The sequence below is a fragment of the Gopherus evgoodei genome, chromosome 23 (genome assembly GCF_007399415.2).
Source record: "Gopherus evgoodei ecotype Sinaloan lineage chromosome 23, rGopEvg1_v1.p, whole genome shotgun sequence".
NCBI classification, from domain to species: Eukaryota; Metazoa; Chordata; order Testudines; family Testudinidae; genus Gopherus; species Gopherus evgoodei.
Genome location: NC_044344.1, coordinates 422,930 through 442,336, shown reverse-complemented (window position 1 = coordinate 442,336; position 19,407 = coordinate 422,930). Strand labels below are relative to the sequence as shown.

Sequence of the window (19,407 nt, the reverse complement as noted above, 5' to 3'; positions counted from 1 at the left end):
GGATACGGGGGTGATCTCCTCAGGGATATGCAGCTGCGGGGGGTATCTCCTCATGGATACGTGGGAGGGAATCTCCTCAGGGATATGCGGCTGCGGGGGGAATCTCCTCGTGGATACGGGGGTGATCTCCTCAGGGATATGCAGCTGCGGGGGGAATCTCCTCGTGGATACGTGGGAGGGAATCTCCTCAGGGATATGCGGCTGCGGGGGGAATCTCCTCGTGGATACGGGGCTGCTGGGGGGAATCTCCTCGTGGATACGGGGCTGCGGGGGGGAATCTCCTCGTGGATACGGGGCTGCTGGGGGGAATCTCCTCGTGGATACGGGGCTGCGGGGGGGAATCTCCTCGTGGATACGGGGCTGCGGGGGGGAATCTCCTCGTGGATACGGGGGGCCGGGGAGTCTATCTCCTCACGAATATGCTCGTGAGGGGGCGATGCCTTTCACTGACACTGGGGCAGCGAATCGCCTCCTCCCCAGGGCTGAGAGCGGCACCGGGCCGGGCCGGGCATTGCTGCCCTCTCCCCACCTCAAGCCTCCAAGAGAGCGGGGAGGAAACGGCTGTCCCCCCCACCCCCCGCCAGTAGCCCTAGACCATAGAGGCGGAGGCGCTGCCTCCCTCCCAGGCCCCAGCTGAGCCGCTCTAGCCAGCGCCGCCATCTCTATGGCCAGCGCCTTGCGTGACCCCCGCAGCGTGGTACGTGAGGTTCCCCGACGCGGCCCAGCCCCGGAAGTGGATCGCGCTGTGTGAGTCGGGGCCGGGGCCGGGGCTATGGGGGACCCGGCCGGCGCCGACGAGCTCGCGAAGCTCGAGTACCTGTCACTGGTGTCCAAGGTTTGCACCGAGCTGGACAATCACCTGGGCATCAACGACAAGGACTTGGGTGAGGGGCCGGGCCGGGTGGGCGGGGGCAGCCCCTGGAGGGGCGGAGGTGATCCCCGGGACAGGGGGGCAGGAACCCGGGAACCCTCTGGAGGAGGAAGGGGGCGGGTGGGGGTAGCCCCTGTGGTGATGCGAGGCTGGACGTTTGCCATGACACGAGGCTGAAGTTGGATCCTGGATCTCAGCTCCTTATTCAGAGGCCAACATTATTTTCAAGTATCAGGGGCAGCCCTGTTAGTCTGTATCCACAAAAACAACGAGGAGTCCGGTGGCACCTTAAAGACGAGCAGATTTATTTGGCAAAAAGAACAGGAGTACTTGTGGCATCTAAGAGACTAACAAATTTATTTGAGCACAAGCTTTCGTGGGCTAAAACCCACTTCATTGGCTGCATGCAGTGGAAAATACAATAGGAAGATATATATACACAGAGGACATGAAAAATGGGTGTTGCCATACTAACTATAAGGAGAGTTATAGTTATATTTGGGCAGCCTACTTTTTCAAATGCATGGAGTGAAAATTACAGATACAGGCATAAATATATAGTGGCACATGAAGAGAAGGGAATTACCTTACAAGTGGAGAACCAGTGTTGAAGGCCGTTTCAGTCAAGGTGGATGTGGTCCACTCCCAATAATTGAGGAGGAAAAATTTTTTTTGTAGTGAGCCAGCCACTCCCAGTCCCTATTCAAGCCCAGATTGATGGTGTTAGGTTTGCAAATGAATTGTAACTCTGCAGTTTCTCTTTGAAGTCTGTTTCTGAAGGTTTTTTGTTATTGTTGTCAAAGAATGGCTACTCTTAAATCTGTTATTGAATGTCTAGGAAGATCGAAGTGTTCTCCTACTGGCTTTTGTATGGTACCATTCCTGATGTCTGATTTGTGTCCATTTATCCTTTACATAGAGACTGTCCAGTTTGGCCAGTGTACATGGCAGAAGGGCATTGCTGGCACATGATGGCATATATCACATTAGTAGATGTGCAGGTGAATGAGCCTCTGATGGTGTCGCTAGTGTGGTTGGGTCCTATGATGGTGTTGCTAGAGTAGATATGGGGACAGAGGAGGCAACTGGGTTTTTTTTCAAGAATCTCAATGTAAGATTTATATTTTTAGAAATTTCATCAGATTAACAGGAGTGACTGTGGTAAAAAATTAAATCTGTAATTATGTAAATATTTATTAATTATATCATCAAATAAGGAATTGGGAACAAGGAACCAGCTTCAGCCTCATTGCCCTGACACTTCCATTATTGATTGTTTGTATTGTGGTAGTATCTTTGAGCTCCAGTAGTTGTGCTAGGTGCTGAACAAAGAGAGACAAAAGACAGTCCCTGCCCCCAAAGAGTTGACAGTGTGAGTTAGAAAATGAGCTCTCAACTCACCCTGAGACACAATCCCTCCAGGTCTGGGTTCCTGAAAATGGACTTGAGTGTGAAACTTTCACTGCTGCAGACCATGCATTCCATGTTCTGTGGCTAGATGAGGGACATCAGGGTCCCAGGTTGCCAAGCCAGGCCCTTTTCTCAGAGTGAAATGCACTTGACCTGACTTCAAATTATTTTTGTTTCACTCTTGATCACCTTTTCTTTGCAGCTGAGTTTGTGATAAATCTTGCTGAGAAAAACACCACATTTGACACGTTCAAGGTTGCCCTTACAAAGAATGGCGCCGAGTTCACAGTAAGTGAGATTTGAACACAGAGATCATCTTTTATTTAAAAGAGAATTGCAAGGATTAAGTATTTGTGTTTATTAATGTGCAATTATTTTCACTTAATAGTTTATATATGCTGGCTTCCAAACACTTCTGTCTGCAGTCTCTGAAGCGCTATGCAATTTTGAAGACTCATCTGGGCTCTTTGGTGTCTTATTACTATGCATGTGTAGTGCAATTAAAAAAACAACTTGTCATGAAAACAAACTTTTTATGGTCCTCACACATCAGGTAGATAAGTACCTTAGAAACAGGTCAAAATTATTGCCCTAGTTAGAGCCAGTGACTGGTGGGAGAGTTACTTAAATGGAATTTTCGTAACATTGTAAAGTCAAGTCACTTTTTGTCTTGGTTCTCTACACCAGGCAACTGAACTTTTTTGGTGTATGTGTGATTTCTTTTGACTATGGCCCTATACTTCTGCATCTTTAGAAGTTGGGACTGAGCTTTTTGTTCCCTTTCAACAAACCCTCCCTTGTGCTAATGTGCAAAAATATTGCAGTCACTTAAAAAAATCTTCTGTGCTTTATCAAATTTTTCAGGATTCCCTCATTAGTAATTTGTTACGTCTCATACAGACAATGCGGCCTCCAGCAAAGCCATCTACAGGCAAAGGTAAGTACAGTCTCACTGTTCCAACAGCTCAATAGAAAACAGTCTTAACTGTTTCAGCGTCTGTTGGACATTGTGGGTATGACAGAAGAAATCGCTATTCTTAAATTTTATATACTATCATTCCAGTGGATTTCTCTGTATTACATGAGTCACTGGTGCAAAGCTTTTGGGCTACTTGAAGAGAGCTTTACTCATTGCAGAATTCAGAATATTGCATATTTCACTATCTCACTTAATCAGAATTTCCTTTGTGAGGGGAAATGTAGTTATTTTTAATTCAGCTTTTAAAAACTGCAGTAAAATTTACATTGAGCTGAAATGAATACTCAGTTTCAGAAATGATAGGTTGAAAACTATTCTAGCCATGTGATAAAGGTGCACTTCTAATTTTTTTCTTCTTTTTTACCCTTTTTTTATTCTAAAACCAGAGGTAGTTGTCAAACCTAAAACAGAAAAGGAAAAGCTGAAGGACCTGTTCCCAGCCCTTTGCAGGCCAGACAATCCCACCATCAGGGTAAGGATGCAGTTACACACATTAACAATCAGTGAACGGAAATATGATACTTGTTTTCTGTTTTCTCACTCTTGGTTTGCAGTTGCTACGTTAACATGACCATCTATATTGTGCTTCTAATATACAAAATGTGACAGGGCACGAGAAATGAAAACGCAGAATAGAGTCGGAAGTAAGTAGTTGGTTTGGGATTGCTGGAGGTTAGTTGCAGGGAATTACTGTTAATATAGCTCTCTCAGGGCAAACATTGCTTTGCAGAACACCCAACGACACAAGGGTTCTACCCTGACAGATTCACAGTGTAACTCAGACAACATAATAAGCAGATAATATTTCAGGTGCAAGACTGCATGGTGACACTGAGACCATTGTAGTACACTTCATTTAAGAAGTGATTTTGAAGGAGCATGTTTGGCACCTAGGATTGAAAGGCCCTTATACACCTAGTATGAGGGGTTGCATGATAGAAGGTACAAAGAGCAGGAAAGCTGAAGATGGTAGATAGGAAAGAGGATCCAGAAGAGTGCAGAAAGTGAGAGGCATGGAGGAGGCAAAGGAAGAGATGGAACTGTGCAGAGGTTTGAAGGTGAGGTGGATGAAATAAATTATTAGTATATACTTTTAATCAGATTGGGAACTGTAGTAAGCATCTACTTATGGAGAAGTTAATTTTTGTCAGGACTTTAGGATTAAAATCTAGGCTATTGAAGTTGCCTACTAGTAACATGCATATGAAGGTTTCAGTAACAATTTAAAAAAGTTAGTCTCTAAATTCTTACATCAAGGCAGAACTGGTAGAGCCATGTAGCAGAGAAGGGTTTGGCTTTGAGACTCCTTGTTTAATCATTCCCATATCTTTGCTTCTTTACATTGCATTTTCTCTGTGATCTTTTCTACTACTTTCCTTCTTTCTGGATATAGAAATGAGAGTGATTGTCCTGTTGCATAGATTAATGCTCTGTGCTGGTAATAGGATTTTAATCAGCTTGCTTACAGAGGTATTATCTGTGTCTACAGACTATGCTGGATGAAGATGATGTGAAAGTGGCCGTTGATGCTCTTAAAGAACTTGAAGCTTTAATGCCTAGTGCAGGCGGGCAGGAAAAACAAAGGAATACTGACCACCGGTAAGTTTCCAGTGCATCTCTGGGCAAGGGCTAGCCAGTAAGTTTTCTGTCTGCATGACCTGCTCTTGTATGAAAGTTGAACACAGATTGTTAATGTTTGTCAGGGCAAAAAAAAAGAGGAGGAGTCGAAGTCATGACAGAGACAGGAAACGGAGACACCGATCCCGTTCCAGGTCACGTTCTAGGACTCGGGATAAGAACAAGGGGAAATCCAGATACCGCTCAAGGAGCAGGAGTCTGAGTCCCAGCAGGGATCGTAAGGATCGAGAGAAATATGCAGAGAAGAGTAATGACAGATGGAGGGACAAGCATGTGGATCGGCCCCCACCTGAAGAGCCTTCGATTGGGGAAATTTACAACGGCAAAGTCACAAGTATAATGCAGTTTGGGTGCTTTGTGCAGCTGGAAGGACTAAGGTACCCATCTGATCTTCACACTGAGCCATTACCACTTCTTGTACCATCACCCTTCCCTTGTGTATTATAAACATTGGCTTCAACTTCTGTTAATATGACTTAAGGCATCATACCTTTTTTATTAGGCTCAGGCAAGTATGCCAATGATACACACTGCATTTCATGACCACAGTGAATTTTCTGTTTCAAAAAAATAAACCTGACAGTAAAGAATGTTCCTCTTTCCAGGGACAATTTATAAACATGCTAAAACCTCTGAGCATTAAAACATTTTAAGACATTTAAATGCTAAAGTGATATGGGAAGGGCTGTTTCCCAGAGTAATATATAGTATCTCGTGCTCTTCTCTCCACGTGTGACCCACAGGAAACGCTGGGAAGGCTTGGTTCATATTTCTGAACTTCGCAGAGAGGGACGTGTTGCTAATGTTGCTGATGTTGTGAGCAAAGGTCAAAGAGTAAAGGTCAAAGTGCTATCCTTTACTGGATCCAAAACCAGCCTGAGCATGAAGGTATGGAAGAATTTTATAGATATGTATGTTGAACACAGATCAAATGATGGTGGGGAGAGAGAGTGTTTACAGTTCTAGTTTACAGCCAGTGGTGAGCTGGAGCAGGTTTGCGGGAACTGGTTGTTAAATTTAGAAGCCCTTTTAGAACCCAGTAAGTTGAAATGACCCAGGAGCGTAGCTGGGGGGGAACAGGGGGAGCGACCGCTGCCTCCTGAGCACATTATCCAAAAGCGGTGCCTTAGGCACCAACCCTGTGGGTGCTCCAGCTCCCCGGCCCCAGCTCACCTCCGCTCTGCCGCCTCCCCTGAACGCTCTGCCCTGCTTCTCCCCCTCCCCCATGCTTCCCACGGGAAGCCTGGGAGGGTGGAGAAGTAAGAGGTGGCTTCGCGCTCAGGCCTGCGGAGGCTGACCGGAGGTGAGCTGGGGCAGGGGTGGTCAGGGGACAGGGAGAAGGGGTGGTTGGATGGGGCAGGGGTCCCAGGGGATCGTCAAGAATGAGAGGAGGGGTTGGATGGGGCGGTGGGGGGCAGTCAGGGGACAGGGAAGGGGGGTGAATGGGGCAGGGGTCCTGGGGGTGGGGGGTGTCAAGGAACGAAGAGGGGTTGGATGGGGCAGGAGTCCCGGGGGGCGGGGGCGGGCCACGGCCCCCTTGTGGGGTGAGGAGGGAACCAGTTGTTAAGATTTTGGCAGCTCATCACTGTTTACAGCAATATGTGAAATACCAGTTTGAATCCCTTCAAAATACATATTTTAATGCTTAAAGCTGGTAAGTTATAGTTCTGTATTTATGCAACCTATTGGTTCCTACTCCCTGTTTTCTCCACATGTTCTTTTCAGATGCCTTGCATATAAACATTCAAAAGTGTTTATACCACTCATTGAACCAAACAAAGTGGTAACTTTGAAGTCTTTAGTCAGGTGCCCAGCCAGACCCCAAGTGTCACTTATGCCCATCTCCATTCACTGTATGAGAAAGAGGCATTTTATTTTAAATTACAGGCCACAATGTGCTTCTGACCACTGACTGTTTAATCACTTCTGAGATGTTAAAAAATAAATAATAGTGAAATGTCTTCACATATGGGCTGTGTTTGGCTGTGGCCTCTCTGGGAAACTGAGAGATCCTTGCCTTTACATGCTTGATAGAGGAAGGAGGTCCAGGCCAGGTATCTAAGGAAAAGGTGGGACAGTGATTAATAAATCTGTCAATTATATTTGATATAGGATGTTGATCAAGAGACTGGGGAAGACTTGAACCCAAACCGACGCAGAAACCTGGTTGGAGAGATCAATGAAGAGACCTCGATGAGGAACCCAGACAGACCCAGTCACCTCTCCCTGGTGAATGCCCCTGAAGTGGAGGATGATAGCCTTGAACGGAAGCGTCTCACCCGGATTTCAGACCCAGAGAAATGGGAAATCAAACAGGTGTAAAGCATTACCATCTCATACTGGGATGTCTGGGGCGATGTCATTCAGTATGGTTGTAGGGGAGCTTCGCAGACTACCATCCACCTTCCCATTTTTCTTAATAGACCATGGTTTCTTGGGTACATTGTCCTCACTGTTATAAGCTCTCTGAAATCTGGGTTTCCCAAGCTCTGACCTCATAAGGCTTTGAGTAATCTTTGGCTAGTAGTGTGATCCAGTTAAGTATAAGACAGGTGTCCCTCTCTGCTAGTCCCAGGGATCCATAATGGAATGTGGAGCCTTTCGCTTCTATATCCCTGATTCATAAATCTGTCCAGTGCTGTTAATAACTGAAACATCTTTGTTAGAAGCATCACTTGTCATACCAGCATCTTTCACCAGCACTAAAATCCAGGAAAGACAAGGTGTCAGAGATTAAAAAGCCATACTAATCCATCTCTGCTGATGCTGGGTTGTTCCCTGCAGCACATCTACTAATGTTGTGTCCAGAGAAGTTTTAAAGTCACAACTGAATTCTTTCGGGAGACGTCTATAACCCAGTACGTCACCCTGTTGGGATGTATTATCTGATAAATTGTAAATGTCCCTTTCTTAATTTCATCCTATTTCTCCTATTTATACTCTGTTGTACCTCACTAATAGACACAGTCCCCTCAGATAGTCCCAGCGCCACAATGTCCTGGGAGAACTTACACTTCCTGTCTCTTTGCAAAGTGAACCCTCCTTCCATCCCAGAGAGCTGCAGAATCTTAAATGAGCCAATCAACCCTTGAATGACGTTCACATATGGGAACTAATCCTTCCTTTTCCATTCCCTTCCCAGATGATTGCTGCTAATGTACTCTCCAAAGAAGAGTTTCCTGACTTTGATGAGGAGACTGGAATCCTCCCCAAAGTTGATGACGAAGAAGGTAATATTGTCTGGTAGTTTCACTGTGGGTTTAATAGATTCCTTGTGTTTCTGTGTATGTGATCTATGCAAAAAGGAGCTTCTGATGCAAGCAAGTGTAAGGTGTTTCATAGTTAGCAGTAGCTCTAAACACCTGGAGCTGACAGGTGTGCTGGTTCCCTTTGGTTAATGAAGTGCTGGTGGCCTTTGGCCAGGAGCTGTCTCTTTGCCTGTGACATTTTTACCTTTGTAGAATATGTAATCATACAGTAAATAGGATGCACAGAAAACACTTCAGTAATGTAACTTCCTTTTGCTGTGGTGGAAGTTTGTTGAAAAAAGCTGCATGTGTCTCTTTGTTAAACCTGAATTATATGTGGGTTTTAGATGAGGACCTTGAGATTGAGCTGGTTGAAGAAGAGCCACCGTTCCTGCGAGGGCATACGAAGCAAAGCATGGATATGAGTCCCATTAAAATAGTGAAGGTAATGGATCAGACTAATGATTGAAAACTTGTACTCTAGTTTTATGTAAATACTCAGGAATTAGCAATGACAAGTGGAATCTTGGGATCCATAGCCCAGAAAATCAGGAGCGCTGGGTTGGAGATCTTTTTCTTTTATTATATCTAGTTCGGTTTTCATTTAATTGGTAACAGTGAAATGAGATCATGGAATAGAAATGCAAGGTTAACATGCAGCCTACATTTCACAGAAAAAGAGTTAGAACCAAGTGTTCTTCTACCCCACTCATCCTCTTGTTTTTGATGAGGTGGGGATAGCCAGGAAACTATCCTTCCCACCTCATTACCAGTAATCTCATCCTTGATTGGACTATGAAAGGAGTCTCCTATTTTACAGTCACAGCCACTGGCATCTTGGAAATCTAGCCATCAAAAATATTTCTGCACTTGTGAAATAATGAAGTTTTAAAAGCCTTTGAAGTCGCTGTGGGAAAGAGATTGCCTTCAAGCTCAAGGACAGATGGGCCGGGCTGTAATAAATGTGTACAGAGGAGAGTGCTCCAGTAAAGGCTACAGGACTGGACAGTGCTTGTAACTGTATGTTGTTTTTGTTCCTCAGAATCCTGATGGCTCCTTGTCCCAGGCTGCAATGATGCAAAGTGCTTTAGCTAAAGAAAGGCGAGAACTCAAACAAGCTCAAAGGGAAGCAGAGATGGACTCTATCCCTATGGGACTTAATACTCACTGGGTGGATCCTCTTCCTGATGGTGTGTTCTGACTTGTCCCTGTTTAAGTATCTATTGTGCCATTCATTGTGGGAGCTGACCCATTCCAGGAGAATGTCTTGGTGTCTATGTGTGTGGCCACTTCACTTAAGTCTTTTTTCGTCTTGAGCCTAGCTTTTATGTTTAGTCTTTTAGTCAAAGTGTGATGGGAGACTGGACTGGGTGTATTACCAAGTGTTGCACAGATGGAACTATGGCAAAAATTGTAGTAGGCCCAAAATCACAATCAATATGCCAGAACAGCTCACTCAGGTTCTAAACAGGCAGATTGTAGTGTTGTCTGTAAAATGCCTTTTTACTGTGTCTAGTTCATTACCACATTTGTGCCATGTGAACTGAAGTGCAATAACTAAATTCTCACTTCTTTTTTTCTCTTAGTGGATGGGAGACAAATAGCTGCCAACATGCGGGGTATTGGAATGATGACCAATGAGATCCCAGAGTGGAAGAAACATGCATTCGGTGGCAACAAAGCTTCCTATGGTAAAAAAACCCAACTTTCCATCATTGAGCAGAGGGAGAGTCTCCCAATCTTCAGACTAAAGGAGCAGCTGATTCAGGTAAGACCCATGCAGGACCCACCTTCTCCTTGGAGTGGGAAGGATGAATATGAATGTTACTGCCTCTGTTTATTGACAGGTTAGTAGCTACTTGAAAGTTTTTAGAATTAAATGGTATTTTAAAATCATAATTTTTCTCTATACATCTTTATAAAACTGCTGGTGCTTCTTAAAGCAGTAGGGCCAAAATTGGAGCTAAGATCCCAAATGACACAAATCTTTATGGCAGAGTGAGTCATCTGAGTGGTTAAAGAGTTTACTGGCTTGCTGGTTAGCAAGACCTAGGCTAGAACACTTTGTCTGAGCCAGCATGAGTGAGGGCACTTGGGGGCTACATCTAGTCTTAGATTGACTGTATTTAAAAACAAAATCCTAACAAGCACTTTAACATGTCCTCTTTCAGGCAGTTCATGATAATCAGATCCTGATTGTTATCGGCGAGACCGGCTCTGGGAAAACGACCCAGATCACCCAGTACCTGGCTGAGGCAGGTTACACGTCAAGAGGAAAGATTGGATGCACCCAGCCTCGTAGAGTGGCTGCAATGTCTGTTGCCAAGAGAGTGTCCGAGGAGTTTGGTTGCTGTTTGGGACAGGAGGTAAAGTTCTGTGTTGGAGGAGGCAGCTGCATAAACATGATGAAAAGCAGGGAAAAATCAGTAATAGGATAACTAATCTGCTCTATGGCAAGTTTGGATTGAGGGGCTGGCAGAATAACTCAGCCTGGGATTATCATTGCCAACAATTTTATTTCATAAGTTCATTTAGTTTAGTGTAAGGGGCAGACATATCATTACTCATTCAAACCCATTGTTCTGCTTCCATCTTGTGTTTGGTAGGTTGGGTACACAATTCGATTTGAAGACTGCACCAGCCCTGAGACTGTCATCAAGTACATGACGGATGGTATGTTACTGCGGGAGTGCCTGATTGACCCGGACCTGACCCAGTACGCCATCATCATGCTGGATGAGGCCCACGAGAGGACCATTCACACTGATGTGCTGTTTGGGCTTCTGAAAAAGGTAATGTTATGTTTGGCCCTGGGCTCTCCGCAGGTTATATCAGGAGGGAACCCAGGAGGAAGGCAGACATATTTGCCTTTGAAGACCCTCATGTCTTAAAACAGTCAGTTGTGAGAACTGAGCTGTGGTTGAAGGTGACTGTACCTTTACAAGAGTAGCTCACCTGGTCTTAGCTCTGACTGTAAATGAAATAGAGTTTTGGCAACAGATGAAGCTCATTTAATTCAGAACATTTCTGGGGGTGAATAAGCAGCTGTCTCAGAATAAGGAAATAGTCTCACTTAACGCATTCTGCCTCTCACAAAAGGTCTCTGTGCTGGGATTTCCCTTAACCAGGAAGAAAGGGAAGCGTATTATGGCCTTAGCTTTAAACTGCATGAGAGTCTTGCCTTTTTCCTCTCTGAGAAGGACAGTGTATCCTCCTTTGCATTTAGATGAGTCTGCGAATCTGCCAAAGCCCCTGAGATGATGGAAGCCTCTTGTTACTTGGAATAATGTAACTGAGTGAAGGGGCTTGTTGAAGCCCTTATTTGTTGCCTTTGTCACTATTAACATGGTATGGGAACGTTCTCTCCTGCTACAGACGGTACAGAAACGTCAGGATATGAAGCTGATTGTAACTTCAGCGACATTAGATGCTGTGAAATTCTCCCAGTATTTCTATGAAGCTCCAATCTTCACGATTCCTGGCAGAACATACCCTGTGGAAATTCTGTACACGAAAGAACCAGAGACCGATTATCTGGATGCCAGTCTGATCACAGTGATGCAGATCCATTTGACGGAGCCACCAGGTAAGTGCGATTTAAAATTTGGCGGTGGCAGGGTCCTGTGTCATGGGGTCATATGGCTTCATAAGGAGCACATCTGAAGGGGAGATCTTTCTACATGGAAGAGAAGAGGGGAAGAAGGAAGCAAAGGGAGTGGTTAGGTAGGAGTTGTGCGGAGCAGGATTAATTCTGTGGACATGTTCCTTTTTGTAGGTGACATCCTAGTGTTCCTGACGGGTCAGGAAGAGATTGATACAGCTTGCGAGATCCTCTATGAGAGAATGAAATCTTTAGGACCCGACGTGCCAGAGTTAATTATCCTCCCCGTGTATTCAGCTTTACCTAGCGAGATGCAAACCAGGATCTTTGACCCAGCCCCACCAGGCAGCAGGAAGGTAATCCCAGGCAAAAGTCGGCTTCCCCCTCTGATGAAACACTTAATAGTGGGACTTATTACACTGTTCATTCCATTCAGAATCTTATGTGCCATGGGTTGGGGAGGAAAGAAATTATAGACTGTGCCCTGTAGCTTTGAAACAGCAGCTCTTATGTGGCTTAACTCACAGAACTTTTCTTGGCCAATTCTCCATTCATTTTTTGGCATTTAAGTAGTCTTCTGTTTTATTTTAACCCAAACCCTTTTGTGCAGAATTGCTTTATAAATAACATTGATGCAGCAGAAAAATTCTTTATTCTTTAAAGATGCTGCCTTTCAAGGGTATTGTTGTCCTCTGTGCAAGTCTGAGTTTCTGAAAGGTCTGTATGGAAGCAGCTCCCAGAGGATGGCAGTAATTCTCTTGAAGCACATTCTGTGGTGGTTTCTTGTCTCATAAGGGCTATGTTGCAGACACAGGCAAAATAATACTTTTTATGGATCATGTAAAATTCTTTGAGCAGAAATTGGTAACCTTTTCATGCTTTTTATCAAGGAGTTCCACTGTGTTCACATCACATACTGCCCTAAAGCTTAAAACAGGTTTAAAATCTGGCCATTTTTGTGGGTGAATGGCGAAATCTGCTCTCACATGGTGGCAGGAGAATAATCAGTAATTTTTAAATCATAGCAGTTGTGTCAGCAACAGACTGCACTCTTGCTTACAGGTTGTCATTGCTACCAACATTGCCGAGACCTCCCTGACTATTGATGGAATCTATTATGTGGTGGATCCTGGGTTTGTGAAGCAGAAAGTTTATAACTCCAAGACTGGAATTGACCAGCTAGTGGTTACACCAATTTCCCAGGTACACAGTATGTTTGATAATGTCTTGGTAATAAATCTGTGGCTTAGAGGAAATTTTATGGAAACAAGGTGGGGAAATAAATACCACTTTCCCACACACAACGCCTTGCATCACACTCAGACTATGCTTAGCGCATCACATCCCTCCCTGGATTGTGTTTGGAGCCCCTGTAATAATGCTAACAGAATTGCAAACAACTAACCCTTCATTCCTCTCTCACTTAGTCTCTTGATTGAATCATTGTCCTGAATAATGCTTACCTGCCTCTGAGATGTAGTATTCCCTCTGAAATCCTATAGGCACAGGCAAAGCAGCGAGCAGGAAGAGCTGGAAGAACAGGGCCAGGAAAGTGTTACAGACTCTACACGGAGCGTGCTTACCGAGATGAAATGCTAACCACCAACGTGCCTGAAATCCAGAGAACAAACTTGGCCAGCACAGTGCTCTCCCTTAAGGTAGGAATCAGTATCTCATTGATTTGCTGAAATACAGGCCGATGTGATTGTAATTTCCACCCTTTTACTAAATGCAAATGGATAGGAAGGAACGCTGTACCATTGGCAGAACTATAGCTTACTCTCCAGTTCTTTCTCCCAGGGTGTTGTAACTTAGACTCAGACTTAGCTTTACATATATCAGTCCCACAAAGGCCATTCTTTACACACAACCTGAAAGCCATATTTCATTGCAAGTTCTAGAAATGCAAAGCCCCAGGAGTCTTAGTGGAATTGTACATTTCCATGCCCTGCTATAAAAAACAAACAAAATAGGGTACATATCTCAGGCCATCATCTCACAGCATGGCAGGGACTTCTCTTTTGCGGTGATGGTAGTTGAGTCCTTCAATTATATGTATCCCCAAATACTCTGGAGAGCTATAGAAGACCATACCCATGTGAGAGTCATAGATATTAGAGCTGGCACAGAACTATCACCACACGCATCTCCCTGGGGCTAGTGCAGGATTGTTCACTATCGTACCTTTACTAGAACTTTTCTTGTTTTGATCTTTGTCCCAAGGGATGGAATAATGTGCCCACTGGGATTTGTGGTTATACTGGAGATAAGGCATGAACCTGGGCACAAGAGCTCATCAATGCTGCTTAGACCTTGGTTTTGGCTTTTGACTCACGTTTTGTTGCTTCTGGAGTTGTCTCTTCTTATGGAGCCTGGTTTCCTGTTTCTTTCCTGGTGTTTCTTACTCTCAGATTTTCACTCTGTTTCAGGCTATGGGGATCAATGACTTGCTCTCCTTTGATTTTATGGATGCTCCCCCGATGGAAACGCTAATCACCGCCATGGAACAGCTCTACACCTTGGGAGCCCTGGACGATGAGGGGCTGCTCACTCGACTTGGGCGCAGAGTAGGTTAAATATTGTGTCTCTGAACACTGGTTGTATTATGTTCTCAGGCTGGCCTGGTTGTAGCTGTCCATAGGGTTACCTGGCACTGTCAGTGCTTTCTCTTTGTGCTCTTGTGTGTTGTTAGTGGGTCCAAAGCCACACTTCCCCACTAGCAATTGGCCTTTGCAGAAAGGTAGTAAATAATAATGTATTTTCTGCTTCCCAATGGAGCAGTGCCATTTTCTCTAATAAGTGAGTTCCATTTTACAAGTGTCTAAAAATCTCCTGTAAGTGTTGGGCTGCTCTGATCATGTAGATGGCAAAGGTCATCTGCTCTGTGCCGAGTAAAGCTCCCCTAGGTAGTGCGCAGTGCCATGGTAGGGAAACGCTCAATGGCATCGTCTTCTCTCCCATTAAGGTTTAGTTAGAGTCTCCAAGTGAAACAAGTCTGGCCTATTTTCTGATCTTGAGACCTCTTGAAGCCTTGCTTCGGCACCACTGAAAATATATGTCATTGTCCTTTATTCCTGCAGATGGCAGAGTTCCCCTTGGAGCCCATGTTATGTAAGATGTTGATCATGTCTGTACATTTGGGATGCAGTGAAGAAATGTTAACTATAGTCTCTATGCTGTCTGTACAGAATGTGTTCTACAGACCAAAGGTAAGGAATTCAGGCCTGTGTGCTGTAGTGCCCGGCTGTGGTTGCATGGTGGGAAGGAGGAATCTGGTGGTGGTTATTGAATGCATCTGGGGTAATGGTATGTGCGTACCCCCCCGACAAGATCGTATTTAAAGGGTTCATTTGATTACATATGGCACCGCTGATTCACCTCTTTTTGTTACATGCCCCCAAGCTGTGGATGTTTGCTGCCACTTTGCCCTTGGGGAAGTGAATTTGGAGGCTTTGCTTTTTTCTTTGCTTCCCAACAGTAAATGAAACACAACATTAGAACCTGCCATCTCCTGCTTTGGAATTTGGAGCCATTCTTGTAGGGTGACTGGTGGAACCCCGTTCCTCTCCCAGAGAAACAGAAATGGTTTCAGAATGAAGTTACACATCATAAGCCTCTCCTGCGCTGACCCTCTTCCTGCACCTCTGGGCTGCAGGCTCTGGTGGTGACATGACTGCTTCATATCAGACCCCTTTTGGATCTGTTATTTCTTCATTATAATGTCCTATTGCTGTCTAGTCCAGTGACCTCATTGTTTGATCGATATCCCAAGGCTACATCCATGGAATTGAGAAACCACGGACCTCTCTGCAGAGTCTATTGATTAGGCCTGCTCTACACTGAAAAGTTATATTGTCATAGCTACATCAGCCACACCCCCGACTGACATAGCTATGCCAACAAACCCTCCAGTGAAGACGCAGCTATGTTGACAGAGTGCGCTTCTGTTAATGTAGCTAATATCATTCAGGGAAGTGGTTTTCCAAAACTTACAGGAAAAACTCTTTCTGTTTGTGTAGGGGGGCTGTGCCAGCATAGCTATGCTGACATGATTATGTCATATAGTCTCCATAGTGTAGACATACACTCAGTCATTGAAAGTCAGATTTCTAAGCAACAGAAATTTGACTAGTTCTGTGCGTGCAACACAATGCCAGCCGACAGCGTAAGTGAGCCAGGTGTCCTGTAGCATCATTTCAAGAATAGCTGGGGTGAGGAAAAAGAAGGTGCCTCAGGAAAAACACACTGTTGCAGGTTCTCTGCTCTAGCCCTCCCTTGTTGTGAGAGGGGAGAGGAGGAGTCTGCAACAGATCTGTGTTTTCAGGTAGCAGCTGTGCTACTCTTTTTCAGGTTTAACATTTTGTGTCATAATGGTAATGCCTTAATCATAGGGGTCCAGTTCAGCCCTGGTGTGGGTGAGGGACCTCCCATTGACCTGGCAGGGCTGAGTCTGATCTGCAGTGCTTTGCATTTAATCCTTTACAAAAATGCCAGTATGCTCTGTATGCATCACAACCTCGCACTGGTTAAACATGGGACTGTCCATTTTCAGTAGCACATAAGAACATGCAGTGCCCCATTGCCAGGGGTACATGATACTGTCTCTAAAACACACGTGATGGAAACGTGTTTTGTGTGTTAGGATAAACAAGCACTTGCTGACCAGAAGAAAGCCAAGTTCCACCAGACAGAAGGAGACCACCTCACCCTGCTGGCTGTCTACAATTCCTGGAAGAATAATAAGTTCTCGAATCCCTGGTGCTATGAGAATTTTATCCAGGCCCGGTCTTTGCGCAGGGCACAGGACATCCGTAAACAAATGCTGGGCATTATGGACAGGTGAGCAAATCCAGCAGAGGGCAGGAATTGGTTCTGCTTTTTTTTAACATTCTCGTCTTTTAGCAGCAGCTGATTGGTGCTTGCTGTTTGGGTATTATGGTGTCTGTGCCTTGAACACCAAACACGGGGGCCCTCTAAATTCTTTCTTTATGACTCTCTTCTGGCAGACACAAGCTGGATGTGGTGTCATGTGGGAAGGCGACAGTGCGAGTCCAGAAGGCCATCTGCAGCGGTTTCTTCCGAAATGCAGCAAAGAAGGACCCCCAGGAGGGCTACCGGACTCTCATTGACCAGCAGGTGGTCTATATTCACCCATCCAGTGCCCTCTTCAACAGGCAGCCAGAATGGTAGGAAAATAGGGATTCTTAATTCTAAGTTTAATTCTCAGTTCTACAGCTAGAAAGTCCTCAGCATGGGCTATACATAAAATACAGATCAAAATCTGTGAATGCTCCGATACTTGAGTGATGGGCATGGAACAAGAATAGAGAGCAAAGATACAGACTCTGATTGTTCTCAGCTCCTGAGCAGACGTGTACAGGACATATGAGATGCTACAACTACTGCAAACCAAGGCTGTCTGGAGTCCTGCCTCCAGCTGTCCTGTTGTGCCTCTCCTCCACGTATGGAGTTCAACGCAGCAGCATAAGTCAGCGAGAGGGGGATCCTGACATGAAACCAAGCAGCTCCATGCTGCAGAATGTGGGAGGTGGATGAGAAAGGCTTTCTGCTGGGGGTGGTTCTTTTGGGGTCTGGTGATCCTGGAGGGGTCCTGATGTTGAAGGGGGGAAGGAGAATTAGAGAACTGGACCCTGGGGGACAGGTCTCGAGCACCCCTCACATGAGATGAGGTCTTCAGCCCCAAAGACCTTGTCATTGTTAAGAACCATTAGTTTTCCCTTCTGCAAGCATTAATACTGCTGCCTTCTCTCTCTGCAGGGTGGTCTATCATGAGCTGGTGCTGACCACCAAGGAGTATATGCGCGAAGTGACCACCATTGACCCACGCTGGCTGGTGGAATTTGCACCAGCCTTCTTCAAAGTCTCTGATCCAACCAAACTGAGCAAACAGAAGAAGCAGCAACGGCTTGAGCCCCTGTACAATCGCTATGAGGAGCCCAATGCTTGGAGGATCTCTCGTGCATTCAGGAGGCGATGAGCCTGGCTCTGGCATGGGTTGTTTTTGGCAAAGTATTCCTGGTGGATGAGATTCTGCATTGTTTTAAAATCTCCTTTTCGGGACACATGCAGTTGAACCCAAATCCAGTTGCAGCTGAAATCCCAACTAATTCAGGCTTTAGTCTGATTTCCTATTCACTTTGTAAATATCTTCATTAGGGGCCAAAAGAACTGGACAATATCACTGATTCATGTCCTCTGCCCTTCAACTGCTACAGTTAGCAGGTCACTTCTCATGTCCAGGCTCACTCAGGTGTGTTGTATCACTTCCTCCTACTTCCAACCGTTTGCAAATCTGAAGGCTTTGAAATCTGGGCACTAATCAACAAAACTAACAAATGAGGCAATGATCTAAAAACCAGTTGTTTGTCAACTTGATTGTCTCCCATCTGACTGGATCTTCAGATGCTAGAATGGCCTGAGTTTCTAGCCACTCTGAAGAGGGATTGATTTCGGCTGACATGTCTGTTTCTGCTCTTGGACAATGACCAGTTTTCTTTGGCAGACTTCACCACTTGTGCTCAACCTCCTTTAACTTTTCCTTTTTCTTACTTGCTGTAACTATTTGTCTTTTACTTGAAATCAAAAACTCCTGCAGCCAGCTGTGGAGAGAGATTTAGTATCTGTGATTTGGAATAAGGTGGAAGAGATCCCCTGAAACCCAACCCAAGTGTCTGTTACACTTGGACAATGGCAGAGGTCAGACTGGTGGTCTTATCTTTCATCAGCATCTCCTGTGCACTGAAAACTAGAATATCACATGTTAATTAACCACATCCACTCTGCAGCGCAGCTCAGTCTGTGAACTTAAATGGTTACAGATGTCCCAGAGAGAGATTTTCTACACAATGTGTCATGTGTTTTGTTTCCTCTGACAACATTAGCTGACATCAGAACTGCTCTTTTTATACGATATTTTCTTAGGGCTAAAAATAGATTTCAGCAAAGACCTGCATAGAACAGTTGTTATGAAAATGTAATTCCAGAATGACTTGCCAGTGTGTGTGTGTTGTCATGTTGAAGCTGTACATAAACGTGTTTTATTTTCTTTCTGTTATGGTAATGCCCATGCTCAGACCTACCTTTTCAAAGCTGGAAATAGTTACCTGGCTCCAGAGCCAGAGACCCAAACTTTGTTACTTTTCTCAAGCTGGTGTATATACGAAGTGACTGGTGAAAAGTGCACAGAAGAGCTGACTGGTGTGATTTGCACCTGACTCTGTGAGCTACAAGACAACACAGTGATTGCTCACTGAAAATTGGGTACATTTGAAATCTGCATCTGTCTGTGAAGAGGGTAGTGAGAGGGATGGCATAAATATTGTTTGTTTTTAATATGTTGTACAAATGCCCTAAGTTCCTCAGAAGCCTTCACAAAGAAAATTATTATCAAAATAAACTTCTGAAACAGGAAACTGTTTCAGCATCAAATATGCACAGGGGTTTGTCCTTTGGTGGTGACAGAATGGCATCCAACGTGGTAAAACCTATTTGTGCTGCTGTAACTGTTACACTGATTCTGGTGAAACTTTGTATTTGAACCACATTTTTTAAAAGCCGGTGGAAGATTTGAGATATATTCACTGAGGGCTCAAGTCAGACAGCAGTGGGGCTCAGGGGGCTTCAAAACAAGATCTCGTAA

At 44.8% G+C, this 19,407-nt stretch overlaps 1 protein-coding gene across 1 annotated transcript; it reads left to right on the top strand.

Annotated features, from left to right (window-relative positions):
• Positions 1–703: 703 nt before the first annotated feature.
• Positions 704–19,202, top strand: DHX8 (DEAH-box helicase 8). Its single transcript, XM_030541215.1, has 23 exons — positions 704–884; positions 2,484–2,569; positions 3,146–3,218; positions 3,647–3,732; positions 4,750–4,859; positions 4,964–5,275; positions 5,642–5,786; positions 7,011–7,214; positions 8,041–8,128; positions 8,494–8,591; positions 9,189–9,336; positions 9,733–9,914; positions 10,318–10,512; positions 10,753–10,938; positions 11,522–11,732; positions 11,922–12,103; positions 12,810–12,950; positions 13,250–13,405; positions 14,177–14,314; positions 14,828–14,956; positions 16,390–16,586; positions 16,754–16,933; positions 17,526–19,202. The coding sequence occupies exons 1-23, from the start codon at positions 773–775 to the stop codon at positions 17,743–17,745; spliced, it is 3,579 nt and encodes a 1,192-aa protein (XP_030397075.1). The 5' UTR covers positions 704–772; the 3' UTR covers positions 17,746–19,202.
• The last annotated feature ends 205 nt before the right edge of the window (positions 19,203–19,407 follow it).